Source organism: Scyliorhinus canicula, chromosome 2, assembly GCF_902713615.1.
Source record: "Scyliorhinus canicula chromosome 2, sScyCan1.1, whole genome shotgun sequence".
Taxonomy (NCBI): domain Eukaryota; kingdom Metazoa; phylum Chordata; class Chondrichthyes; order Carcharhiniformes; family Scyliorhinidae; genus Scyliorhinus; species Scyliorhinus canicula.
Window position 1 is genome coordinate 266,189,334 of NC_052147.1, and position 21,920 is coordinate 266,211,253.

Sequence of the window (21,920 nt, forward strand, 5' to 3'; positions counted from 1 at the left end):
ACCTCACTGGCACGTGACACACGGAGTAATCCCGAGATTACAACCCTCGAGGTCTTGTCTTTTAACTTTCTGCCTAGCTCCCTGAACTCCTGCTGCAGGACCTCATGCCCCTTCCTGCCTGTGTCGTTAGTACCAATATGTACAACGACCTCTGCCTTTTGCCCTCCCCCTTCAGGATGCCCGCTACCCATTCGGAGACATCCTGGACCTTGGCACCAGGGATGCAACATACCATCCTGGAGTCCCTTTCACGTCCTCAGAAGCACCTATCTGTGCCCCTGACTATAGAGACCCCTATGACTATTGCTCTTCTGCGCATTGACCCTCCCTGTTGAACATCAGAGCCAGCCGTGGTGCCACTGCTCTGGCTGCTGCTGTTTTCCCCTGATAGGCTATCCCCCCCGACAGTATCCAAAGGGGTATACCTGTTCGAGCGGGGGACAACCAGAGGGGATTCCTGCACTGTCTGCCTGCACTTTCTGGTGGTCACCCATTTCTCTGCCTGCACCTTGGGTGTGACCAAATTTATATAACTGCTATCTATGACGCTTTCCGCCACCTGCATGCTCCTAAGTGCATCCAACTGCTGCTCCAACAAAACCATGCGGTCTGTGAGGAGCTGCAGTTGGGTGCACTTTCTGCAGATGAAGCCATTTGGGACACCGGAAGCCTCCCGGACCTGCCACATCTCAGTCAATTAATTAGTAAATTAAATTTAAAAAAATTTTTTTTTTTTTTTAAAGTTACTGTTAACTATATGTTTTCTAGCACTACATTTCTACTATAAATGTGAAAGCTAAATACAGTACTCTCCGATCACTGGCTTAGATACCCCTCTAAATTATAATTGAGTAATTATGTTTAATTAGTTTAACAATGCTTAATGTTTAAATTTCTTGTAGATTCCCAACCAGCCAATCAGGTCACAGCTTTACTGTGATGTCACTTCATTTTCTCCCCCCCTCCCCACACAATTTGAAAAGATAATAAAAATAGAAACTTTTTAGTACTGCTGCCTCACAGCGCCAGCGTTTCAGGTTCAATTCTGGCCTCGGGTGACTGTCTATGCAGAGTCTTCACCTGCTCCCCCTGTCTGTATGGGTTTCCTCCGGGTGCTCCGGTTTCCTTCCACAATCCAAAGATGTGCAGGTTAGGTCGATTGGCCATGCTAAATTGCCCCTTAATGTCCAAAAGGATAGGTGGGGTTATGGGGATAGGGTCAGGGCATGGACCTAGGTAGGGTACTCTTTCCAAGAGTCGGTCTTGATGGGCCGAATGGCCTCCTTCTATGCTGAAGAGATTCTACGATTCTATTTGAAGGTCATTTGGCCCATCACTCTACCATTGTCTTTCTCCACATGAATTACATACTCTAATTCCATTTGGTGGCTTGTTTTCCATAACCTTCAAGATTACCCCTTTTGAAACTCCTAATTCCTCTTTTAGAAATATTTAAGTGCTTTGCTTCAACTGTGGTTTGCCAAAACGAATTCTGCTTTCTCTGTCCAGTGCACTGCTTTTTAATCTTTCCTTCAATTGTTTTTGTTGACTATCTTCAAGATGTGCTCACTTGTTAATATGTAACCATCAATGCCGTCTTATTATAACCTACACAGTCTTGAGCATCTCAATCGGGCCACTGCTCAATATTCTCAACTCCAGACAGAAAGGCTGTAGCTTTTCAAGTTACCAATGGTAGCTCTAACCCTTGGTCACAGATAACATGCAAGTCGACATACCTCTTACCTTTTCCTTTGCTTTAGTGAAGGCTGTAACTGCGGCCCCGACTAAGGCCTCGTGCAAGTTGCCACTATCTTGTTGCTTTTGTATTTTGTGCCTCTAGATACAAACCCAAGGTTTTTGCTTTTGCTTTGGCAGACTGCATGCCGCCACCTGACCATGTTTCTCTACACCAAGGTTCATCAGTTCTCCTGTTCATAAATCCTATCATTTAAGGTGCTTCCTTCCCAGATTCCTCGTACCAAAATGAATTACTTCACATTTTGCTGCACTGAAAGGCACCTATCTGCCCATTCTACGAGTCTATCTCTGTTTTCCTGGAATCTTAAAAAAAAAATTTAGAGTATCCAATTCTTTTTTCCCCCAAGTGAGGGGCAATTTAGCATAGCCAATTCACCCACCCTGCACATCTTTGGGTTGTGAGGGTGAGACCCACGCAGACGGGGAGAACGTGCAAACTTCACATGGACAGTGATCCGGGGTCGGGATCGAACCTGGGTCCTCAGCGCCGTGAGGCAGCAGCGCTAACCACTGCACCACCGTGCCGCCCTTTCCTATTTTTCATAGTTCTCGTTATGATTTATTGCCATCTCAGAATTTTAACAGTGTTCCTTAAATTTTTAAGTGAAGATCATTTATTTTTTTATTTTTTTTATAAATTTAGATTTCCCAATTATTTTTTTCAATTAAGGGGCAATTTAGAGTGACCAATCCACCTAGCTTGCACATTTTTGGGTTGTGGGGGCAGACACGGGGAGAATGTGCAAACTCCACACGGGCAGTGACCCAGAGCCGGGATCGACCCTGGGACCTCAGCGCCGTGAGGCAGCTGTGCTAACCACTAGGCCACCGTGCTGCCCCTAGTGAAGATCATTTATGTTCAGTAAATCTTCATTTTACGTTGTTCCGCTTTAACACCAATGATCTAATGTTGCCAGTATGCGCAGTTAGCATTGGGATTTCCATTTTAACATTGTTTGGCACCAGATCATCGTGGCGTTGCATGACCCAATCAGCGGATTTTGGTGCCGTCTCTCCGCTCCTCCCGTTCCCAGCTTCACTCCCACTCCCACTCCCTGCTTCAGCTTCTGCACCCTTCCACTTGCAGCTCCTCTTGCTTGATTCCTCCCTCTCCTGAGCCCTTGCTTGCAGCGAATGTTCGGGGAGAGAAACAGCAGGAGGGTGAGATAGGAAATGGGAGGGTCGATGAACGGGGGAGAGTCAAGGTGCGGGAGGATGGGCAAGCCGGCGGGCTGGAAAACGTGGGTAGCAGCGAGTGGGTCGGCGAACATGGGGATCAGCGTGTGGTGGCTTAGCGAGCAGGAGGATCGGAGAATCAGACATGAGTAAGAAAGAGTTCACAGAATCATATCTTTTATATTTTTAAATTTATTTCCTAAATTATTTAATTTACAAATATACTGATCTAGAAATGTACCGTGTAGGAACGTATGGCCATTCATTCCATTGAGCCTACTCCACCACTCAATAGGATCATGGCTAATTATACACCTTAGTGACTTTTCCACACACTATCTCCATATTGCTTTATGTCATTGGCATTTATAATTCTGTCAATCTCTACTTTAAACATACTCAATGACTGAGCTTCTATTGTCCTCTGGCGAAGGCAATCTGATAGATTCAAAAACCCATGTGTGAGAAGGATTCTCCTCACCTTGGTCCAAAGTGGAATTTGTGTTCCCTGGTTCTAGACTCCCCAACCAGACGAAACATCTCACCTACATCTACCCTGTTTGTCCCTTTAGGCATTTTGCAGGCTGCAGTAAGATCACCTCTCAATCTTCGAAATCCGAGAGAATACAGCCCATTTCTCCCGAATTCCCCAGTCCCGCTATCCCAGGAACAAGTTTGATGAACATTCGTTGCACTCCCTCTACGTTAATAATATCCTTCCTAATGTAAGGGGACCAAAACTGCACACATTACTCCAGATCCGGCTTAACCAAGGTTTTATACAATTGGATTGGATTTGTTTATTGTCTTGCGTACTGAAGTACAGTGAAAAGTATTTTTCTGCGAGCAGCTGAAACCAATCATTTATTACACAAAGAGAAAATACATAATATGGCACATAAGGTATACAATATAAATACATAGACACTGGCATCAGGTGAAGAATACAAGCTTCAAACCTGCAAGGGACGATAAAAGAGAAAGGTTAGTATAGTGTTAGTGTTAGAATTACATTTTAAAAGATTAGTACGTAGGAGATGTTAAAATGGGATCTGTTTGGGAGAGCTCGCAGAGAGTCGCCACGCTCCGGCGCCATTTTGGATTTCATGACATGATGAAAGAAGACTTCACTAGTCCTGTACTGAAACCTTCTTGCGACAAAGGCCACCATGCCAACAGCCCTCCTTGTTGCCTGCTGCATCTGCATGTCGGCCTTCAATGACTTGAGGACCAGGACACCTGCAGTCCATGTGGAGTAGGTACACCCACAGTGCTCTTCGAGAGGGAGTTCCAGGATTTTGACTCAATGGCAGTGAAAGTACTGTGGTATATTTCCCAAGTCAGGATGGTGCGTTACTTGGAGGGGAATTTTTTGAAGGCACTGTTCCCATGTCTATAATGGGCAGCATGGTAGCACAGTGGTCAGCACAGTCGCTTCACAGCTCCAGGGCCCCAGGTTCGATTCCGTGCTTGGGTCCCTCTCTGTGAGGAGTCTGCACGTTCTCCCTGTGTCTGCATGGGTTTTCTCCGGGTGCTCCGGTTTCCTCCCACAGTCCAAAGATGTGCAGGTTAGGTGGATTGGCCATGACAAATTGCCCTTAGTGTCCAAAAAGGTTAAGTGAATTACTGAGTTACGAGGATAGGGTGGAAGCGTGGGCTTGAGTAGGGTGCTCTTTCCAAGGGCCGGTGCAGACTCGATGGACTGAATGGCCTCCTTCTGCACTGTAAATTCTATGATTCTATGTGTCTGCTGACCTTGTCCTTCTAGGTGGTAACAGTCATGGGTTTGGAAGGTGCTGCCAAATTAACTTTGTGAGTTCCTGCAGCACATCTTGTAGATGGTCCACACTGCTGCCACAGTACGTCGGTGGTGGAGGGATTGAATATTTATTGTCGTGGATGGGGTACCAATAAAGTGGGTTGCTTTATCCTGGATGGTGTTGAGCTTCTTGAGTATTGTTGGAGCTGCACATTCCATCATAATCCTGATATGTGCCTTGTAGATGGTGGACAGTCTTTGGGGAGTCGAGAGGTGAGTTACTCTCCTCAAATTGGCACCTCAATACATGCTTTTGTAGCCATTTCCCGTGGTGAAATGTTACAATGGGTTGCTCAGGACCCTTCCCCTCTCCAAGCCCATCTCCATGAGTGTGTGAATTACAAGGGCTTTGTATCCAGGTAGAAATGCTAATTAGCTTTCCTCTTGACCTCCACTCCATTCCATTTAGGAACTAAATAGACAGTTTAAAGTATAGCCATTTATAGAACCTGACATTCCTTACACCTCTCAGTGGGACTTGGAGACAAGTAGTCTACTTGCAGCCATCAATGATGCTCTTCCCATTGTCTACAGATGCGAGCATCTTGTACCTTCTTCCCAGTAAAACAACCTGGGCACCCCCTTTAACAGTCAACAGCCAAGCCACCCGAGCCTATTGCTGGGCAGAACTCAGAAAAGGTCAAATGACCCTCTTAACTGCTCTATTTTTATCTTAATTTGAACAGACAGTCCCAAAACATAACAAAATTACAATCTTCATATTTGTAACACCGTGTCCAGTTTAGTTTTGCTTAATCTTTTTCCATTTTCTCTTAAAACATACTGATAGGTAACAAATTGTCTCAAAGAACATTGACAATCATTCCTCAGAGTTCACAGTGCAAGCAAGTTATCACTCTGTGGAAAATGCAGGATAATGAGCAAAGTTAATGCATTCTTTTGACATGACGGTTTGAAAGCAGATTGGGAGGGTGAGGCGTATGGCTGGATTAACAGCTCCGATTGCCAGCAAGCACAATTTTTGTATGATTGCTGAATGGTTGAGAAGACCCCTGCCCCAAGAAGTTATACCACTTTCCGAGGCCTAATTAGCTCACCCAGATTCATGCTTGTGAACCTCACATAGGAATGACGGCAGAGGGCAGAGCAAATGAGGAGGCCGTCTTGCCCGTCATGTCCATGAAGGCTCACTGGAAGAGCAGTTCGCCTAATCTTCACTCTCTTGCCTTTTCCCTGTAGCCCGTTGAATTTTTTCACTTATTATAAATATCCAGGGTTACCTGGTTACCTGCATCTGTGTTGTGAGACCGGAAGTGGAGGACATACCATTATCAATGGAGGTGGCACGGCGATTCAGTAGTTAGCACTGCTGCCTCACAGCGCCAGGAGCAGAGTGCTCCGGTTTTATCCCACTGTCCAAAGGTGTGCAGGTTAGATGGATTGGCCATGCTAAATTGCCGCTTAGTGTCCAGGGATTTACAGGTTAGGTGGGGTTATGGGGATGAGCCGGGGAGTGGGCCTAGGTCGGGAGCTCTTTCAGAGGGTCAGTGCAGACTCGATGGGGCGAATGTCCTGCTGCACCATAGAGATTCTATGATTCTATGACCACCTTTTGTCTCTTCAGAAACGGGTACCCAGGAATAGGAAGGGGCACACGGCTGTGGTGTTTGAGGCTCAGATGTACGTATATGGCGGCTATGTCGATATAAAGGGACCCTCACAGGAGTTCTGGAGCTTTAATTTTGGTGAGTGGAAATACCAGCTAGTCATGCAAATTATTTGTAGAGTACGTGTTTTTAGAAGTAACATTCAATATTCACAACATTGAGCGTAAAGAGGTGGTGGCATAGTGGTATTGTCACTGGACTAGTTAACCAGAGACCCAGAGTAATGCGTTAGAGAGCCAGGTTCAAATCCCGCCACTGCAGATAGTGAAATTTGAATCCAATAACAATCTGGAATTAAAAGTCTAACGGTGACCATGAGGCCACTGCCAATTGTCGTAAAAAACCCATCTGATTCGCTAATGTCCTTTAGGGAAGGAAACCAGGGCTGGTTTAGCTCAGTGGGCTAGACAGCTGGTTTGTGAGGCAGAGCAAGGCCAGCAGGGCAGGTTCAATTCCCGTACCAGCTTAGCCGACCAGGTGCCGGAATGTGGCGACTAGGGGCTTTTCACAGTGACTTCATGCTTGTGACAATAAAAGGCTATTATTATTTATGAGGAGAGGTTGAATAAACTTGGTTTGTTCTCACTGGAACGACGGAGGTTGAGGGCTACAAAATTATGAGGGCATAGACAGAGTGGATAGTCAGAGACTTTTTCCCAGGGTAGAGGGACCAATTACTAGGGGGCATAGGTTTAAGGTGCGAGGGGCAAGGTTTAGAGATGTACGAAGCAAGTTTTTTTACACAGAGGGTAGTGGGTGCCTGGAACTCACTGTCGGAGAAGGTGGTGGAAGCAGGGACGATAGTGACGTTTAAGGGGCATCTTGACAAATAACATGAATAGAGGAATACAGGCCCCGGAAGTGCAGAAGATTTTAGTTTAGACGGGCAGCATGGTCGGCGCAGGCTTGGAGGGCCGAAGGGCCTGTTCCTATGCTGTACTTTTCTTTATTCTTTGCTCTTTGCCATCCTTACCTGGTCTGGCCAACATGTGATTCCAGACCCACAGCAATGTGGTTGACTCTTAACTGCCCTGTCGAGGGCAATTGGGGATGGGCAATAGATGCTGGCTCAGCCTGCAACAACCACATCCCATGAACAAAAAAAAGATTTCAGGATTTGAAGGGAATGTGAGTTAATGGTCACCATTATGGGATCACCATCACCGGATGGGATTTATCCTAGGATTCTCTGGGAAGCTAGGGAGGAGATTGCTGATCCTTTGGCTTTGATCTTTAAGTCATCTTTGTCTACAGGAATAGTGCCAGAAGACTGGAGGATAGCAAATGTTGTCTCTTGTTCAAGAAGGGGAGTAGAGACAACCCCGGTAACGAGAGACCAGTGAGCCTTAAATCTGTTGTGGGAAAAGTCTTGGAAAGGTTTATCAGAGATAGGATGTATAATCATCTGGAAAGGAATAATTGGATTAAAGATAGTCAACATGGTTTTGTGAAGGGTAGGTCGTGCCTCACAAACCTTATTGAGTTCTTCGAGAAGGTGACCAAACAGGTGGATGAGGGTAAAGCAGTTGATGTGGTGTACATGGATTTCAGTAAAGTGTTTGATAAGGTTCCCCACGGTAAGCTATTGCAGAAAATACAGAGGCATGGGATTCAGGATGATTTTGCAGTTTGGATCAGAAATTGCAACAGTAGTGGACTCGCCAACACTAAACGCATTCAAATGGTCATTGGATAGGCATATGGACGATAAGGGAATAGTGTAGATGGGCCTTAGAGGGGTTTCACAGGTTGGCGTAACATCGAGGGCCGAAGGGCCTGTACTGCGCTGTTATGTTCTATGTTCTATGCTGCTATTTGCTCAGTTCTCTGTTTAGAATCGATGGATTGTGTTCTCTTTCATTTTTGGTCTTTAATTTAAAGTAAATTTTTGTCAGTAGCAATGTAAAGCTAACTAAATTTATTGTGAGCGCCGTGATTTTTATTGTTTTCCCAGTGCTATCCCTTCCTCCACTTACACTCCTGAAGGGATTAATTTATTCCTGCATGCACAAGACGGCGGATTCTGGCAGCGATCCAGTACTGCTCATGTTGCCATTCCTCATTCCATTAGCTCTTTTGACTACTGGGGTAGCATTGTCTCTCAGCTAAAATCCATCAACCTTGCATCTTCAGCCAGTTGGATTTCTAGAACAAAGAACAATACAGCACAGGAACAGGCCCTTTGGCCCTCCAAGCCTGTACCGGTCATGATACCACCCTTGGCCAAAACACCCAGCACTTCCTTATGCCATATCCCTCTATACCCATCATATCCATGTATTTGTCAAGATGCCTTTTGAACGGCGTTAATGTATCTGCTTCCACAATCTCCCCTGGCAGCACGTTCCAGGCACTCACCACCCTCTGTGTAAAAAAAACCTGCCTCGCACATCTCCTATAAACTTGGCCCCACGGACCTTAAACCTATGCCCCCCTGGTGACTGACCCCTCCACCCTGGGAAAGAGTGCCTGCCCATCCACTCTATCCATGCTCCTCATAATCTTGTAGACCTCTATCAGATTACTCCTGAAACTCCATCTATCTACTGCAAACAGTCCGAATCTATTCAGCCCCTCCGCATAGCTAACACCCTCCATACCAGGCAACATTCTGATAAACCTCCTCTACGCCCTCGCCAAAGCCTCCACATCCTTCTGGTTGTGAGCAATATTCCAAATGCAGCCGTACCAAGGTTCTGTACAACTGTAGCATGGCTTGCCAGCTTTAGCCCCGTCCAGTGAAGGCAAACATTCCGTAGAAGACAGTCGAGGAGCAGGAGGCCTGGTCAATGCAGCGACACTGAGCTCTGCAGCCCTGCTGATACCACAGCTGAGATCAGTTAACTCCACACGCAAAAGCAACTTGCCGCGACCACCGTCCTGATCTGTGTGGCTCACTTTTCATTGCACAAACTCAGCGATCCAATTGGAGGGGCGGTAGTGGTGCAGCCATGTTGTCGCTGGACTTGTAATCCAGAGGCCAGGGTAATACTTTAGGGACCTGGTTCCGAATCTCACCATGACAGTAGGCGAAATCTGAAATCAAATTCAAATCTGGAATGAACAGGGCAGCACGCTGGCGCAGTGGTTAGCACTGCTGCCTCACAGCACCGAGGACCCGGACCACTGTCCATGTGGAGTTTGCACATTCCCTCCCTGTCTGTGTGGGTCTCATTCCCGCTAGCCATGCTAAATTGCCCCTTAATTGGGGGGAACAAAATAATTGGGTACTTTAAGATTTTTTTAAAATCTGGAATTTAAAATGACCATGAAATTATTGTCGGTGGTCGTAAAAATCTGGTTCACTAATGCCTTTTGGGAAGGAAATCTGCCATCCTTATTTGGTCTGGCCTACATGTGACTCCAGACCCACAGCAATGTGGTTGACTCCAAAATGCCCTCTGAAATGGCCCAGCAAACCACTCATTTCAAGGACAGTTAGGGGTGGGTAATAATTGCTGGTCCTGCCATCATCGCCCACATAGAAATTCATAGGATTTACACTGCAGAAGGAGGCCATTTGGCCCATCGAGTCTGCACCGGCCCTTGGAAAGAGCACCCGAACTAAGCCCACACCTCCACCCTAACCGTACACCTCTACACTATCCCCGCAACCCCACCTAACCTTCTTTTTGAACACTATGGGCAATTCAACATGGCCAATCGACCTAACCTGAACATCTTTGGACCGTGGGGGGAAACCGGAGCACCCGGAGGAAACCCACGCAGACACGGAGAGAATGTGCAGACCCCGCACAGACAGTGACCCAAGCTGGGAATCGAAACCGGGTCCCTGACGCTGTGAAGCAACTGTGCTAACCACTGTGCAACCGTGCTGCCCTATCTCATTAATTAATTTAAAAACCTCCTGACTGACAGTGCAGCCCTGAGAAGCTGCCTTGAAAGGTTTCGATAGCGGTGAGGAAATTAAGGACCCATTAAGATTCAACCTGTAGAGGTGTGTGCAAAGCCTCGCGTCACACCACCATTAGTGCTTAGCAACGGCTTAGCAACTGTGCACGGTGCACGTCCCCATGACGCCGATTTGGAGGGGCGGAGAATCGACAACCGGCGCCTGCCCTGAATTCAGTGTCGAGAGTCATTCTCCGCCTGATCGCCGCTCTCAATTTCGGCGTGGGACTGTGGAGATCACACCCAATATATTTTCAAAATAAGCTATCTTCGTAATTTTATATCACTGTTTCAATGTTACCAAAATATCTCCTCCAACAGATGCCAAGGATTGGTGCCCAGTGGCTACTCCCTGTGGTGATGTGGGTCCTGGACCTCGCTACAGTCACTCTGCAGCTGTCTACAAGAGAGGAATGTACTTGTTCGGGGGCCTGGTTGGACTTGTAGAACAGAATGACTTTTGGAAATGGGATTTCAACAGTGGCACATGGTCCAGGATCAGAGCACGGTAAAAAGAGATTTCAATAGTATATTATCTCATATTGTATTGGAATGCACTGCCTGTGGAAGTAGTTGAGTCGGAAACGTTTGGGACCTTCAAGCAGCTATTGGATAGGTACATGGATTAGGGTAGAATAATGGAGTGTAGATTAACTTCTTCTTAAGGGCAGCACGGTAGCATTATGGATAGCACAATTGCTTCACAGCTCCAGGGTCCCAAGTTTGATTTCGACTTGGGTCACTGTCTGTGTGGAGTCCGCACATCCTCCCCGTGTGTGCGTGGGTTTCCTCCGGGTACTCCGGTTTCCTCCCACAGTCCAAAGATGTGCAGATTGGGTGGATTGGCCATGATAAATTGCCCTTAGTGTCCAAAATTGGGGCTGATTTAGCTCACCAGGCTAAATCGCTGGCTTTTCAAGCAGGCCAGCAGCACGTTTCGATTCCCGTACCAGCCTCCCCGGACAGGCGCCGGAATGTGGCGACTAGGGGCTTTTCACAGTAACTTCATTGAAGCCTACTCATGACAATAAGCGATTTTCATTTCATTTTCATTTTCAAATTCTATGATTAACCGAGGACAAAAGTTCGGCACAACATCGTGGGCCAAAGGGCCTGTTCTGTGCTGTATTTCTCTATCTATCTATCTATCTATCTATCTATCTATCTATCTATCTATCTATCTATCTATCTATCTATCTATCTATCTCGCTTCACTGTGCGACAGACAGGTCCAATTGAGTAAACCATTCTGCAGAGAGTGTTACGGACGGGAGGGGGATTTAATTTAAGCAACCCTGATTTCTCCTCTGACAACCGGCCTGTAAACAGGTATTTTGATTTCCCCCCTTTATAAGCAGTTAGCTTATTTCCCAACCCCTTGGTTTTGGTGTGATCCATTTTTTCTTTTATTAAGCCCACAGCAAACTCAACATCAGATTAACTCAGAGGGTTAGTTTATTTGCCCACACTCAAAACACAGAAGGAAGAATTGTGCTCCGTGGTCCCCTGTGCATTCATACAATAAAATAAAGATGGAGAAAGAAAGATTTATTTTGCAAAGACCACAGAGCAAAGAATCATTGCTTCATGTGAGTCCAGAAACAAAATCCAATGGTGTTTTCCTTCACAGAGATCAGCAAGCTGAAAACTGATGCTGGATAATTCACTTTTCCAGCTGGGCTGATTTCCATGATGAGGTATCCACGTGGAGATGCAGCCGTCTTGTAGGCAATGGTACGGAAGTTCCAGTAGAAATAGCGGGGACAGACATTCATAGCTGGAGAGAGCCCTGTTCTGATCTGCTGTTTGATAGACAGGAGATGGCAGACTAAGCTTTGAAGTTCCACAAGGCAATGTTACAGGTTGTGTCAGATAGGGGGGGGTCATGTCACATGACTCCCACTTCTCCACTTTGGCTTCAACAAAGGATATATTTTTATCCTTTGTTTGCGTCCTGAGATTGTTAATGTTCCAACCATTAGGAATTATAAAGGAAGGTTGTAGCTTCTTTGTCCGAGCACACTAATAGATTCCAGTGGCGAGGCCTGGCTTATGAAATGTCGATGTCCATCGAATAAGCACCGACCTTCTGAAGGAGGGTCCCTTTAGAGATAACGAGGTACAAATTTCTTTGGAGCTTCTAGATTAGCTCCTATTCTTCGAAGGCTTCAGGCAGACATTGTTTTGTCATTTTCTTTTTTTTTCTTTAAATAAATTTAGAGTACCAAATTCCTTTTTCTAATTAAGAGGGCAATTTAGCGTGACCAATCCACCTACCCTGCACATCTTTTGGTTGTGGGGGCGACACCCATGCAAACACGGGGATAATGTGCAAACTCCACACGAACAGTGACCCAGAGCTGGGATCGAACCTGGGACCTCGGCGTCGTGAGGCAGTTTTGTCATTTTCACATGTCATTGTCCAGTTTTTACATTTTACGAAGTAGCAATGATCACACAATATAGATACAAAAAATTTGCAATAGTTGGTTGAAATAGATTCTCATCTTAAAATTGCTCACTATCCTTATGTCTGTAACTCTCCTCCTCATCTGCACCCGCTCCAAGGTTTCTATGCTCATCGATTCTGCTATCCTGTGCATCACTAATTTTCATCAGTGCATTATTGGCAGCCGTGCCTTCAGCTGTCCAGGCCATTATTTCTGGAATTCCTCCTAAGCGTCCTCTACCCCTCTCTCCATAGATTCCCTACAGTGCAGAAAGAGGCCATTCGGCCCATTGAGTCTAACCTGCACATCTTTGGATTGTGGGAGGGAACTGGAGCACCCGGAGGAAATCCACGCAGACAGGGGGAGAAATAGCAAACACCGCACAGTCAGTCACTCTTTTGGGCTCTTTTCAGCCATACCTCCTAACTCTTCACCTCTTGGGTGGAACAGTGACACAGTGGTTAGCACTGCTGCCTATGGCGCTGGCGACCAGGCTTCGATCCTGGCCATGGATCACTGTCTGTGTAGAGTTTGCACGTTCTCCCCGTGTTTGCGTGGGTTTCACCCCCACAACCCAAAGATGTGTAGGTTAGGTGGATTGCCACACAAAATTGCCCCTTAATTGGGAAACAAAATGATTGGGTATTCAAAATTTATAAAATAAAAAAAAACTCTTCACCTCTGATTTGAACCATTTGCCGATATCCCAGCTTATTCTCAGCTGTGAGAAAAGAGTTGGTCGGCCAGGTTAGATGTTATCCGATTTCTTACGTAAAGCATGGCCGGGATTCTCCCCTACCTGGTGGGGCGGGGGGTCCCGGCATGTTGGAGTGGCGTGAACCACTCCGGCGTCGGGCCGCCTCAAAGGTGCGGAGACACATTGAGGGGCTAGGCCCGCACCGGCGTGGTCCCCGCTCCGCTGGCTGGTGTGAACGGCCTTTGGCGCCACGCCAGCCAGGGCCGAAAGGACTTCGCCGGCTGGCGAAAGTCCGTACATGCGCCGGAGCGTCAGTGGCTGCTGACGTCATCCCGGCGCATGCACAGGGGAGGGGGTCTCTTCCGCCTCCGCCATGGTGAAGACCATGGCGAAGGCGGAAGAAAAAGAGTGCCCCCACGGCACAGGCCCGCCCGCCAGTTGGTGGGCCCCGATCGTGGGCCAGGCCACCGTGGGGGCACTCCCCGGGGTCAGATCGCCCCACGCTCCCCCCCCCCCCCCTCCCAGGACTCCGGCGCCTGCCCGCGCCGCCAATCCCGCCGGTCAGGTAGGTGGTTTAATCCACGCCGGCAGGAGAGGCCTGTCAGCGGCGAGACTTCGGCCCATCGCGGGCCGCAGAATTGGCGCGGGGGGCCCGCTGATCGGCGCAGCGCGATTCCCACCCCCGTCGAATCTCGGGTGGCGGAGAATTCGGGATACGGCAGGGGCGTGATTGACACCGGCCCCGGGCGATTCTCCGACCCGACGGGGGGTCGGAGAATCCCGCCCCATGTTCCTTGTGTCGGTGCCAGGTCTCTGGTCTCAACCTTTCTCAAAAAAGATCTGCGGCTCAGCACATGGGTGAATGGCAGAGAGCGCCCTGTGCCCCCCCCCCCCCCCCCCCCCCCAACCCCTACCGAGTGTGCCTAATGTGAACTTTGATCCTTGGGAGATTAGTGAAAACTTCAAACTCTACCAATGCAGATCATGGTTGTGCTTCAGAACTCGCTCGTGAATAATTTGTTCTATGTTTCCCACAGCTCGGGGCCTCACCAGTTAGTGGGTCACTCTGCAGTTGTCTACCAGGACAGCATGTTAATCTTTGGAGGAGGAAGGGACCATAACAACTCCGACAACAGCCTGTGGAAATTTTACCTGAAAGCACAGACCTGGGAGAGATTAAGCCCAGCAACAGACACCAGCCCGCCACCAAGAATCTATCATTGCACGATAGGAGTTGGTCCGAGCTTCCAGGAGAAACACGTTGACAAGTCGTCTCGCGCAACATCAGCTCCAAGCTTCATCTGTCAAGACAGCAGCGTCAGCCTGCAGGACACGTGCAATGGAAAGCCCCTGACTTCCCTGAAGGGCGCCTGTTGTTTGAATTTTTCCACACAGCTGCCAGGATCCTGCAGCCCATTGGCAGTCAAGCTCAAAGCCAAAAAAACATACTCCAACATTGAGATGAAAACGTTTAGCGTGCGGTGCACTGAAAGCAGGGAGAACCTTTTAAGCTTGACTGCTCCCGAGGGGGAATGGCAGTGCGAGAATGGCCACCACCTTCCAATCCAGTCAGAGGAACAGCTTCCTGCAGATGACAGTACCGAGGAGCGCAGTGATAACAGTGTGTCGGCAGAAGCCAGGACGCTCTGTCTTGACCAGGGTGAAGTGACACTCCACTCGAGGGATAGTCTCCCCGAGGTTCTGCTGATTGTAGGGGGTAAGCCATTATCCGAGAGTGGCTGTATTTCGATGTGGCAGATGAAGCTATGTGAAACATTTTTAAAGTACTAATTTAACAGGGAGGAAGGCCTTAAAAAAAAAACAGTACAAACACTTCACACCCAGCGCGGTAACAAAACGATTCGCACCAAAGGGTAATTAGTATTTCTTTTTGGTGCACTCAGCCATAGAGACGACTAACATTACCGGGAGTTTTAATTGTACTTTTTGCTATTGCGCTAATATGCTAATTCAGATGAAACATTTTCTAACAAACTTATATTTTTATAGACTTTTATATAGCGTGTAAGCTAAAATGTGCAGACAGACAAATTGCGCATATTTTTAAATCAAAACTGGTATTTGTCAGAACATCTAATGTGAATCTGACAGAAATGCAGAACGTGTTAGTCCAAAACAGGTTTTATCGTGTAAGCAGAGCACAAGATGCACCTATCAGCTTTCATTGTCCCATTTATTGTGATGACGGGTGGTAGGAATTGAAGCAAGATTCCTGTGGATTGCATAAAGGAAGGTTAACTCCTGTTGGTGCTGTGATCAAGATTTTCTGCCGAATTGCTGTGGCTAACTTAAAAGTGTCTGTCGATAAAACTGCCCAAAGTGCTGTGTGGGCAAAATGTGGACAGGTCCATTGGCATTCTAGGTAGCATTGGGCATGGTTGAGATGGGGTGTGAGGGGGGCAGGGGACAGGAAACAGAGTTCTTTCTTCTGGCTTGGCAATGTTTACCTATGTTGTTTTCTAATTGTAGCTTTTGGCTGGACTGGTAAGCAATGGATCTCGTTTTCTCTCTCCTCCCTTCTCATTTTCTGGATTAATGTTCTCCTCCAGTCCAGTGCCCTTAAAGAGCAATATCTTGCATCAACATTCGCCTTTCCTATCAGCACAGAAAGATTCCACACACATTGCAGATGCTCAATTTGGAGTCTCTTGCTCCTTGATGCAGCATGAAGCCACTGGAAGGCCACAAGCTTGATTCCCAGCCTGTGTTGTGTCAGGTAGTCTCGGGAAGGTAGACGCACTATAATGGGCCTGATACAGAGTTGCTGGGTGGGGGAGGGGACGGCTGGCAGGTGTAATGGGCTGAAATCAGCTGGTCCTCTCCACCCCATTACTTACTGCTGGCCAGCAGACCCCTGCAGCAGAGCCCCATGCAGGGACTGCAGATGAGGGGAGGCTCAGGCTTGTCTGCTCCTCCTCCCATTACGGAGCTGCTCCACACTGTCCCAGACACGGACATGAAGAACGTCCGCTTAGGTGAGCTGCCAGCGGTTTTGTGGACCTGTCTCCCCTGTAAAAGCTGATACTTCAGTGACACCAGAAAAGGAGTGACAATTGACACCAATGTGTTTGAAGGAGGGATTGATTTGATGGAATAATTGTACATTTAATAGCACAAAGACAGGGTTAATTCAGAGTCCAGAAGTACCCGTGTGGTGACTGGTGAGTGTATTCAAACTGGAGAGGTTTCACTGGGGTATAACTAGAGACCAGGATACAGGCTGCTGCTTGATGCATGCTGCAAACGCCTTGATCTTTTATTTCATCAGTCATTGAACTGGCATCATCCTTGTTGTACTCACCTTCATTGCAGCAGATCAAATTAATGGTCCTTCACATGCCAGCTCAGTGTTCCTGAAGACAAGAGGTAGTGTTTTCCTCCAAAATTCACTGCAGCATTGAGTCTGTAGAACCATCAGGAGCTTTGATAGTTTAGATTGCTGAGGAATGTATCAAATCTGCTTCCTGCCAGCAAGAACACAGAACAGTACAGCACAGTACAGGCCCTTCAGCCCACAATGCCGTGCCGACCATTTATCCTAATCTAAGATCAACCTAACCTACACCCCATCAATTTACTGTTGTCCAAGTGCCTGTCTCAGAGTCGTTTAAATGTCCCTAATGACTCTGACTCCACCACCTCTGCCGGCAGTGCATTCCACGCACCCACCACTCTCTGTGTAAAGAACCTACCTCTGATATCTCCCCTATACCTTCCTCTAATCACCTTAAAACTATGTCCCCTCGTGACAGCCATTTCCGCCCTGGGGAAAAGTCTCTGCCTATCCACTCTACCCATGCCTCTCATCACCTTGTACACCTCTATCAAGTCACCTCTCTGCCTTCTTCGCTCCAGTGAGAAAAGCCCTAGCTCCCTCAACTTTTCTTCTATTGACATGCCCTCCAGTCCAGGCAGCATCCTGGTAAATCTCCTCTGTACCCTCTCCAAAGCGTCCACATCCTTCCTATAATGAGGCGACCAGAACTGGACACAATATTCTAAGTGTGGTCTAACCAGAGTTTCATAAAGCTGCAGCAAAACCTTGCGGCTCGGAAACTCAATCCCCCTGTTAATGAAAGCCAACACACTATACACCTTCTCAACAACCCTATCAATCTGGGTGGCAACTTTGAGGGATCCATGTACATGGACCCCAAGATCCCGCTGTTCCTCCACACTTCCAAGAATCTTGCCTTTAACCCTGTATTCAGCATTCAAATTTGACCTTGCAAAATGAATCACTTCACATTTATCAAGGTTGAACGCCATCTGCCACTTCTCAGCCCAGCTCTGCATCCTGTCAATGTCCTGTTGTAACCTGAAACAACCGTCAACACTATCTGCGACTCCACCAACCTTCGCGTCATCGGCAAACTTACTAATCCATCCTTCTACTTCCTCATCCAAGTCATTTATAAAAACCACAAAGAGCAGAAGTTCCAGAACAGATCCTTGCAGGACACCACTGGTCACTGACCTCCAGGCGGAACACTTTCGATCCACTACCACTCACTGTCTTCTTTCGGCCAGCCAATTCTGTATCCAGACAGCCAGATTTCCCTGTATCTCATGCCCCCCAACTTTCTGAATGAGCCCACCATGGGAAACCTGATCAAATGCCTTACTGAAATCCATATACACCACATCCACTGCCCGACCTTCATCAATGTGTCTCGTCACATCCTCAAATAATTCAATGAGGCTTGTAAGGCATGACCTGCCCTTCACAAAGCCATGTTGACTATCTTTAACCAAACTATGTTTTTCTAAATAATCATAAATCCTATCTCTCCGAATACTTTCCAATATTTTGCTCACCACAGACGTAAGACTGATGGGTCTGTAATTCCCAGGGATTTCCCTATTCCCTTTCTTGAATAGGGGAACAATATTCGCCTCCCTCCAATCATCCGGTACTACTCCAGTGGAGACTGAGGACGCAAAGATCATCGCCAATGGTGCAGCAATCTCCTCCCTCGCTTCCTGTAGTAACCTTGGGTATAGCCCGTCAGGCCCAGGGGACTTATCTATCCTGATGCTTTTCAAAATTTCTAGCACATCCTCCTTCTTAATAGCAACCTGTTTGAGTCTATTAACCTGGTTCACACTGTTCTCATGGGCAGCAAGGCCCCTCTCTCTGGTGAATACTGAAGCAAAGTATTCATTTAGGGCCTTCCCCATCTCCTCAGACTCTTAGCACAAGTTCCCTCCACTATCCCTGATTGGCCCTACTCTCACACTGATCATCCTCTTATTTCTCACCTAAGTGTAGAACGCCTTGGTGTTTTCCCTAATCCTTCCCGCCCAGGCTTTTTCATGCCCCCTTCTAGCTCTCCTCAGTCCATTTTTGAGTTCCTTCCTGGCTACCTTGTAACCCTCTAGGGTCGAATCAGATCCTTGCTTCCTCAACCTTACGTAAACTTCCTTCTTCCTCTTGACTAGAAGCTCCACTTCTCTTGTCATCCAAGGTACCTTCACTTTACCATTCCTTCCTCGTCTCAGTGGGACAAAACAATTGAGCACTCGCAGCAAGTGCTCCTTAAACAATCCTCACATTACTGTTGTGCATTTCCCCAAGAACAATTGTTCCCACTTTATGCTCTTCAGCTCCTGTCTAATTGCAGTATAATTTCCACCCCCCAATTAAATACCTTCACATACTGTGTTCCTATCCCTCTCCATTACTATGGTAAAGGTCAAGGAGTTGTGGTCACTGTTACCGAAATGCTCTCCCATCGAGACATCTGATACCTGGCCTGGTTCGTGGCCGAGCACCAAGTCCAATATGGCCTCCCCGCTAGTCAGCCTATATAAATATTGAGTCAGGAATCCTTCCTGTACACACTTGACAAAATCGTCTCCATCCAAACCATTTGCACTAAGGAGGTTCCAGTCAAAAGACTGACAGACTTGTAACAATATGTAGATACAGCGAGACATTCAGTGGGTTCTTGGATTTGTGCTGACACCACTGGACGCTGCACTATCTGTGCGATAAATTGGAGTGAGGTTTGACTCATTTGTGCGACTGCTTTCATGTCACATTTGATATGAATTGTTTTGGACCATTGAGGAGATTTTTCATTCATTCTTGGGAGGTGAGCATTGGTGGAAAAGCCGCCATTTAACATCTACTCCAAATTGCCAATGGAAAGATGGCGATAAACCACCATCTTGAATGGCTGCCGTCCATGTAGGTGTAGGTACACCTACAGTGCCAGGAAAACCTCACCAAGTCCTACTGTGCAAAATTCACTTCATTCTTCATTCACCTAATCTCCAAAGCAAGAACTTACAGTAATACTCATTCCCCTCCGTCAAAGGGTAAGAAGGCCAGAGTCCATTGCTGTGGTAACTCAGCCACTACACCGGGGAAGGTTCACTTTGTAGCTGACGAGGAGAAATGCAATAAAACATAAGTTATAGCGGAATCTTTTTTTAAAAAGTTGACACATTAAACCTGGTTAACCCATTGCTATCTGGGAAGATCTCAAATGACAAGGAAGCGTAGAGAAAGACTTGAAGTATGGAAACAAAACATACGGGAAATGCAGGCATTGTCTGAAAGAGAAAAGCAGGCCATTCCCCCCCCCCCCCAGAGTTCTGTTGGATACCCTGTATACTCTGATAATTGTCACATTTTTGAAACTGATTTTTTATTTAAGCTAAACGTCATGGGGTCAAGCTTTATTAACATAGGTAACCTTTCCGAGGGGTAGACATGCTTGTTGGTTTGGGTCTGAGTAAAATCCAAAAAAAGTGTTGCAATGGAATCAATAAAAAAGCAACAATGCTAAAGGATTGATATTAATAAGCTAGCATTTATTTATTTTGTAACATTAAAACTATATATTTTTAAAAATGTATTTTATTACAAACATGTGTCAAAACAGGTTGCAACAAATAAACACCCCGGGACACATACTTCCCAACAATCAACTGTACAGTCTGTATAAATTTTTTCCCTTTCTCAACCCCCCCCGCCCCTGTGACGAACTGCTCCTCAAACACGGTCACAAACATCCCCTGCCTTTTCTCAAACCCTCTTGAAGAGCCCCTTAACTCATACTTTATCCTCTGCAACTGCAGGAATTCGTACAGGTCACTCAACCAAGCCGCTACCCCGATGGCAATGCCGAATTACAAAATTATATATATTTCACCCACATCAATTAAGTGACATTTAACTGTTTTAAGCATTTATTTACCATTGCTCATTTTCATTTGTATTTGTGCATTTACAATGGCATTGCATCATTAATATCTCCAGGATTATATTTGGGTCAGAACAGGGCGGCACGGTGGTGCAGTGGTTAGCACTCCGGTCTCACAGCGTCGAGGTCCCGGGTTCGATCCCGGACCCGGGTCACTGCCCCGTGTGGAGTTTGATGTGGAGATACCGGCGTTGGACTGGGGTGGGCACAGTAAGAAGTCTCACAACAGCTTCTTCGAAGGACCTGCGCTCCGAAAGCTAGTGATTCCAAGCAAACCCTGTCGGACTTTAACCTGGTGTTGTAAGACTTCTATGTAGGGAGTTTGCACATTTTTCGCATTTCTGCGTGGGCCTCACCCCCACAACCCAAAAAGATGTGCAGGATAGTTGGATTAGCCATTTTAAATAGCTTCTTAATTTGAAAAAATAATTGAGTTAGAAATTTCTGGGCTGTGCTCCCTGGAAAATCAGGTTCAGCTCTTTCACGAAATGCATAAAGAAATTGTGGGGCTTTTTTAGGCCAAAAGTCATGAGATTGACTTTTACACAAGTATCAACTGGTAATATTGATCATCAGAAGTACAAATGCTAGTTTGCTATTTCCCCTTCTCAACTTTGACCCTCGCCTGAGGCGTGGTGATCCTCAGGTTAAATCACCACTAGTCAGCTCTCCCCCTCAAAGGGAAAAGCAGCCTATGGTCATCTGGGACTATATCTTTATTTCTCCTGATTTCTCCATCCTTCAATAAAGAGATCAAGACGTTCCAGGTTTGGGGAGGGAGGGTGTCTATGATACAGCAGTTGTAAATAGACTTTGGGTGGAATTGCCCTGATGGGCCAAATGACCTTTTCTTTCATCCAGACTTTGTTACTGTGGCATAGTCCATTCTGTGTGATCGGGGGTTTAGCTCAGTTGGTATGACAGCTGTTTGGTGGTGCAGAGCGAGGTCAACAGCACAGGTTCAATTCCCGTACCGAGGTTCATCGAATTTACAGTGCAGAGGAGGCCATTCGGCCCGTCGAGTCTGCATTGGCCCTTGGAAAGAGCACCTCACTGCAGCCTACACTCCCACCCCAACCCAGTGACCCCAAAAAACCTTTTGTATACCAAGGACAATTTAGCGTGGCCAATCCACCTGATCTGCACATCTTTGGACTATGGGAGGAAACCGGAGCACCCGGAGGAAACCCTCACAGACACGGGGAGAAATTGCAGACTCTGCACAGACAGTGACCCAAGCCG

The 21,920-nt window shown here is 46.9% G+C and overlaps 1 protein-coding gene across 1 annotated transcript in view; it reads left to right on the top strand.

Annotated features, from left to right (window-relative positions):
• si:dkey-3d4.3 (leucine-zipper-like transcriptional regulator 1) overlaps positions 1-21,559 on the top strand; it is a 70,223-nt gene extending 48,664 nt beyond the window's left edge. The window contains exons 6-10 of the mRNA XM_038790306.1: positions 6,342-6,462; positions 10,618-10,804; positions 14,481-15,160; positions 20,735-20,773; positions 21,540-21,559. Of these exons, the coding sequence (XP_038646234.1) occupies positions 6,342-6,462; positions 10,618-10,804; positions 14,481-15,160; positions 20,735-20,773; positions 21,540-21,559 (1,047 nt within the window). The remainder of the gene's footprint in view (positions 1-6,341; positions 6,463-10,617; positions 10,805-14,480; positions 15,161-20,734; positions 20,774-21,539) is intronic.
• Positions 21,560-21,920: the final 361 nt, after the last annotated feature.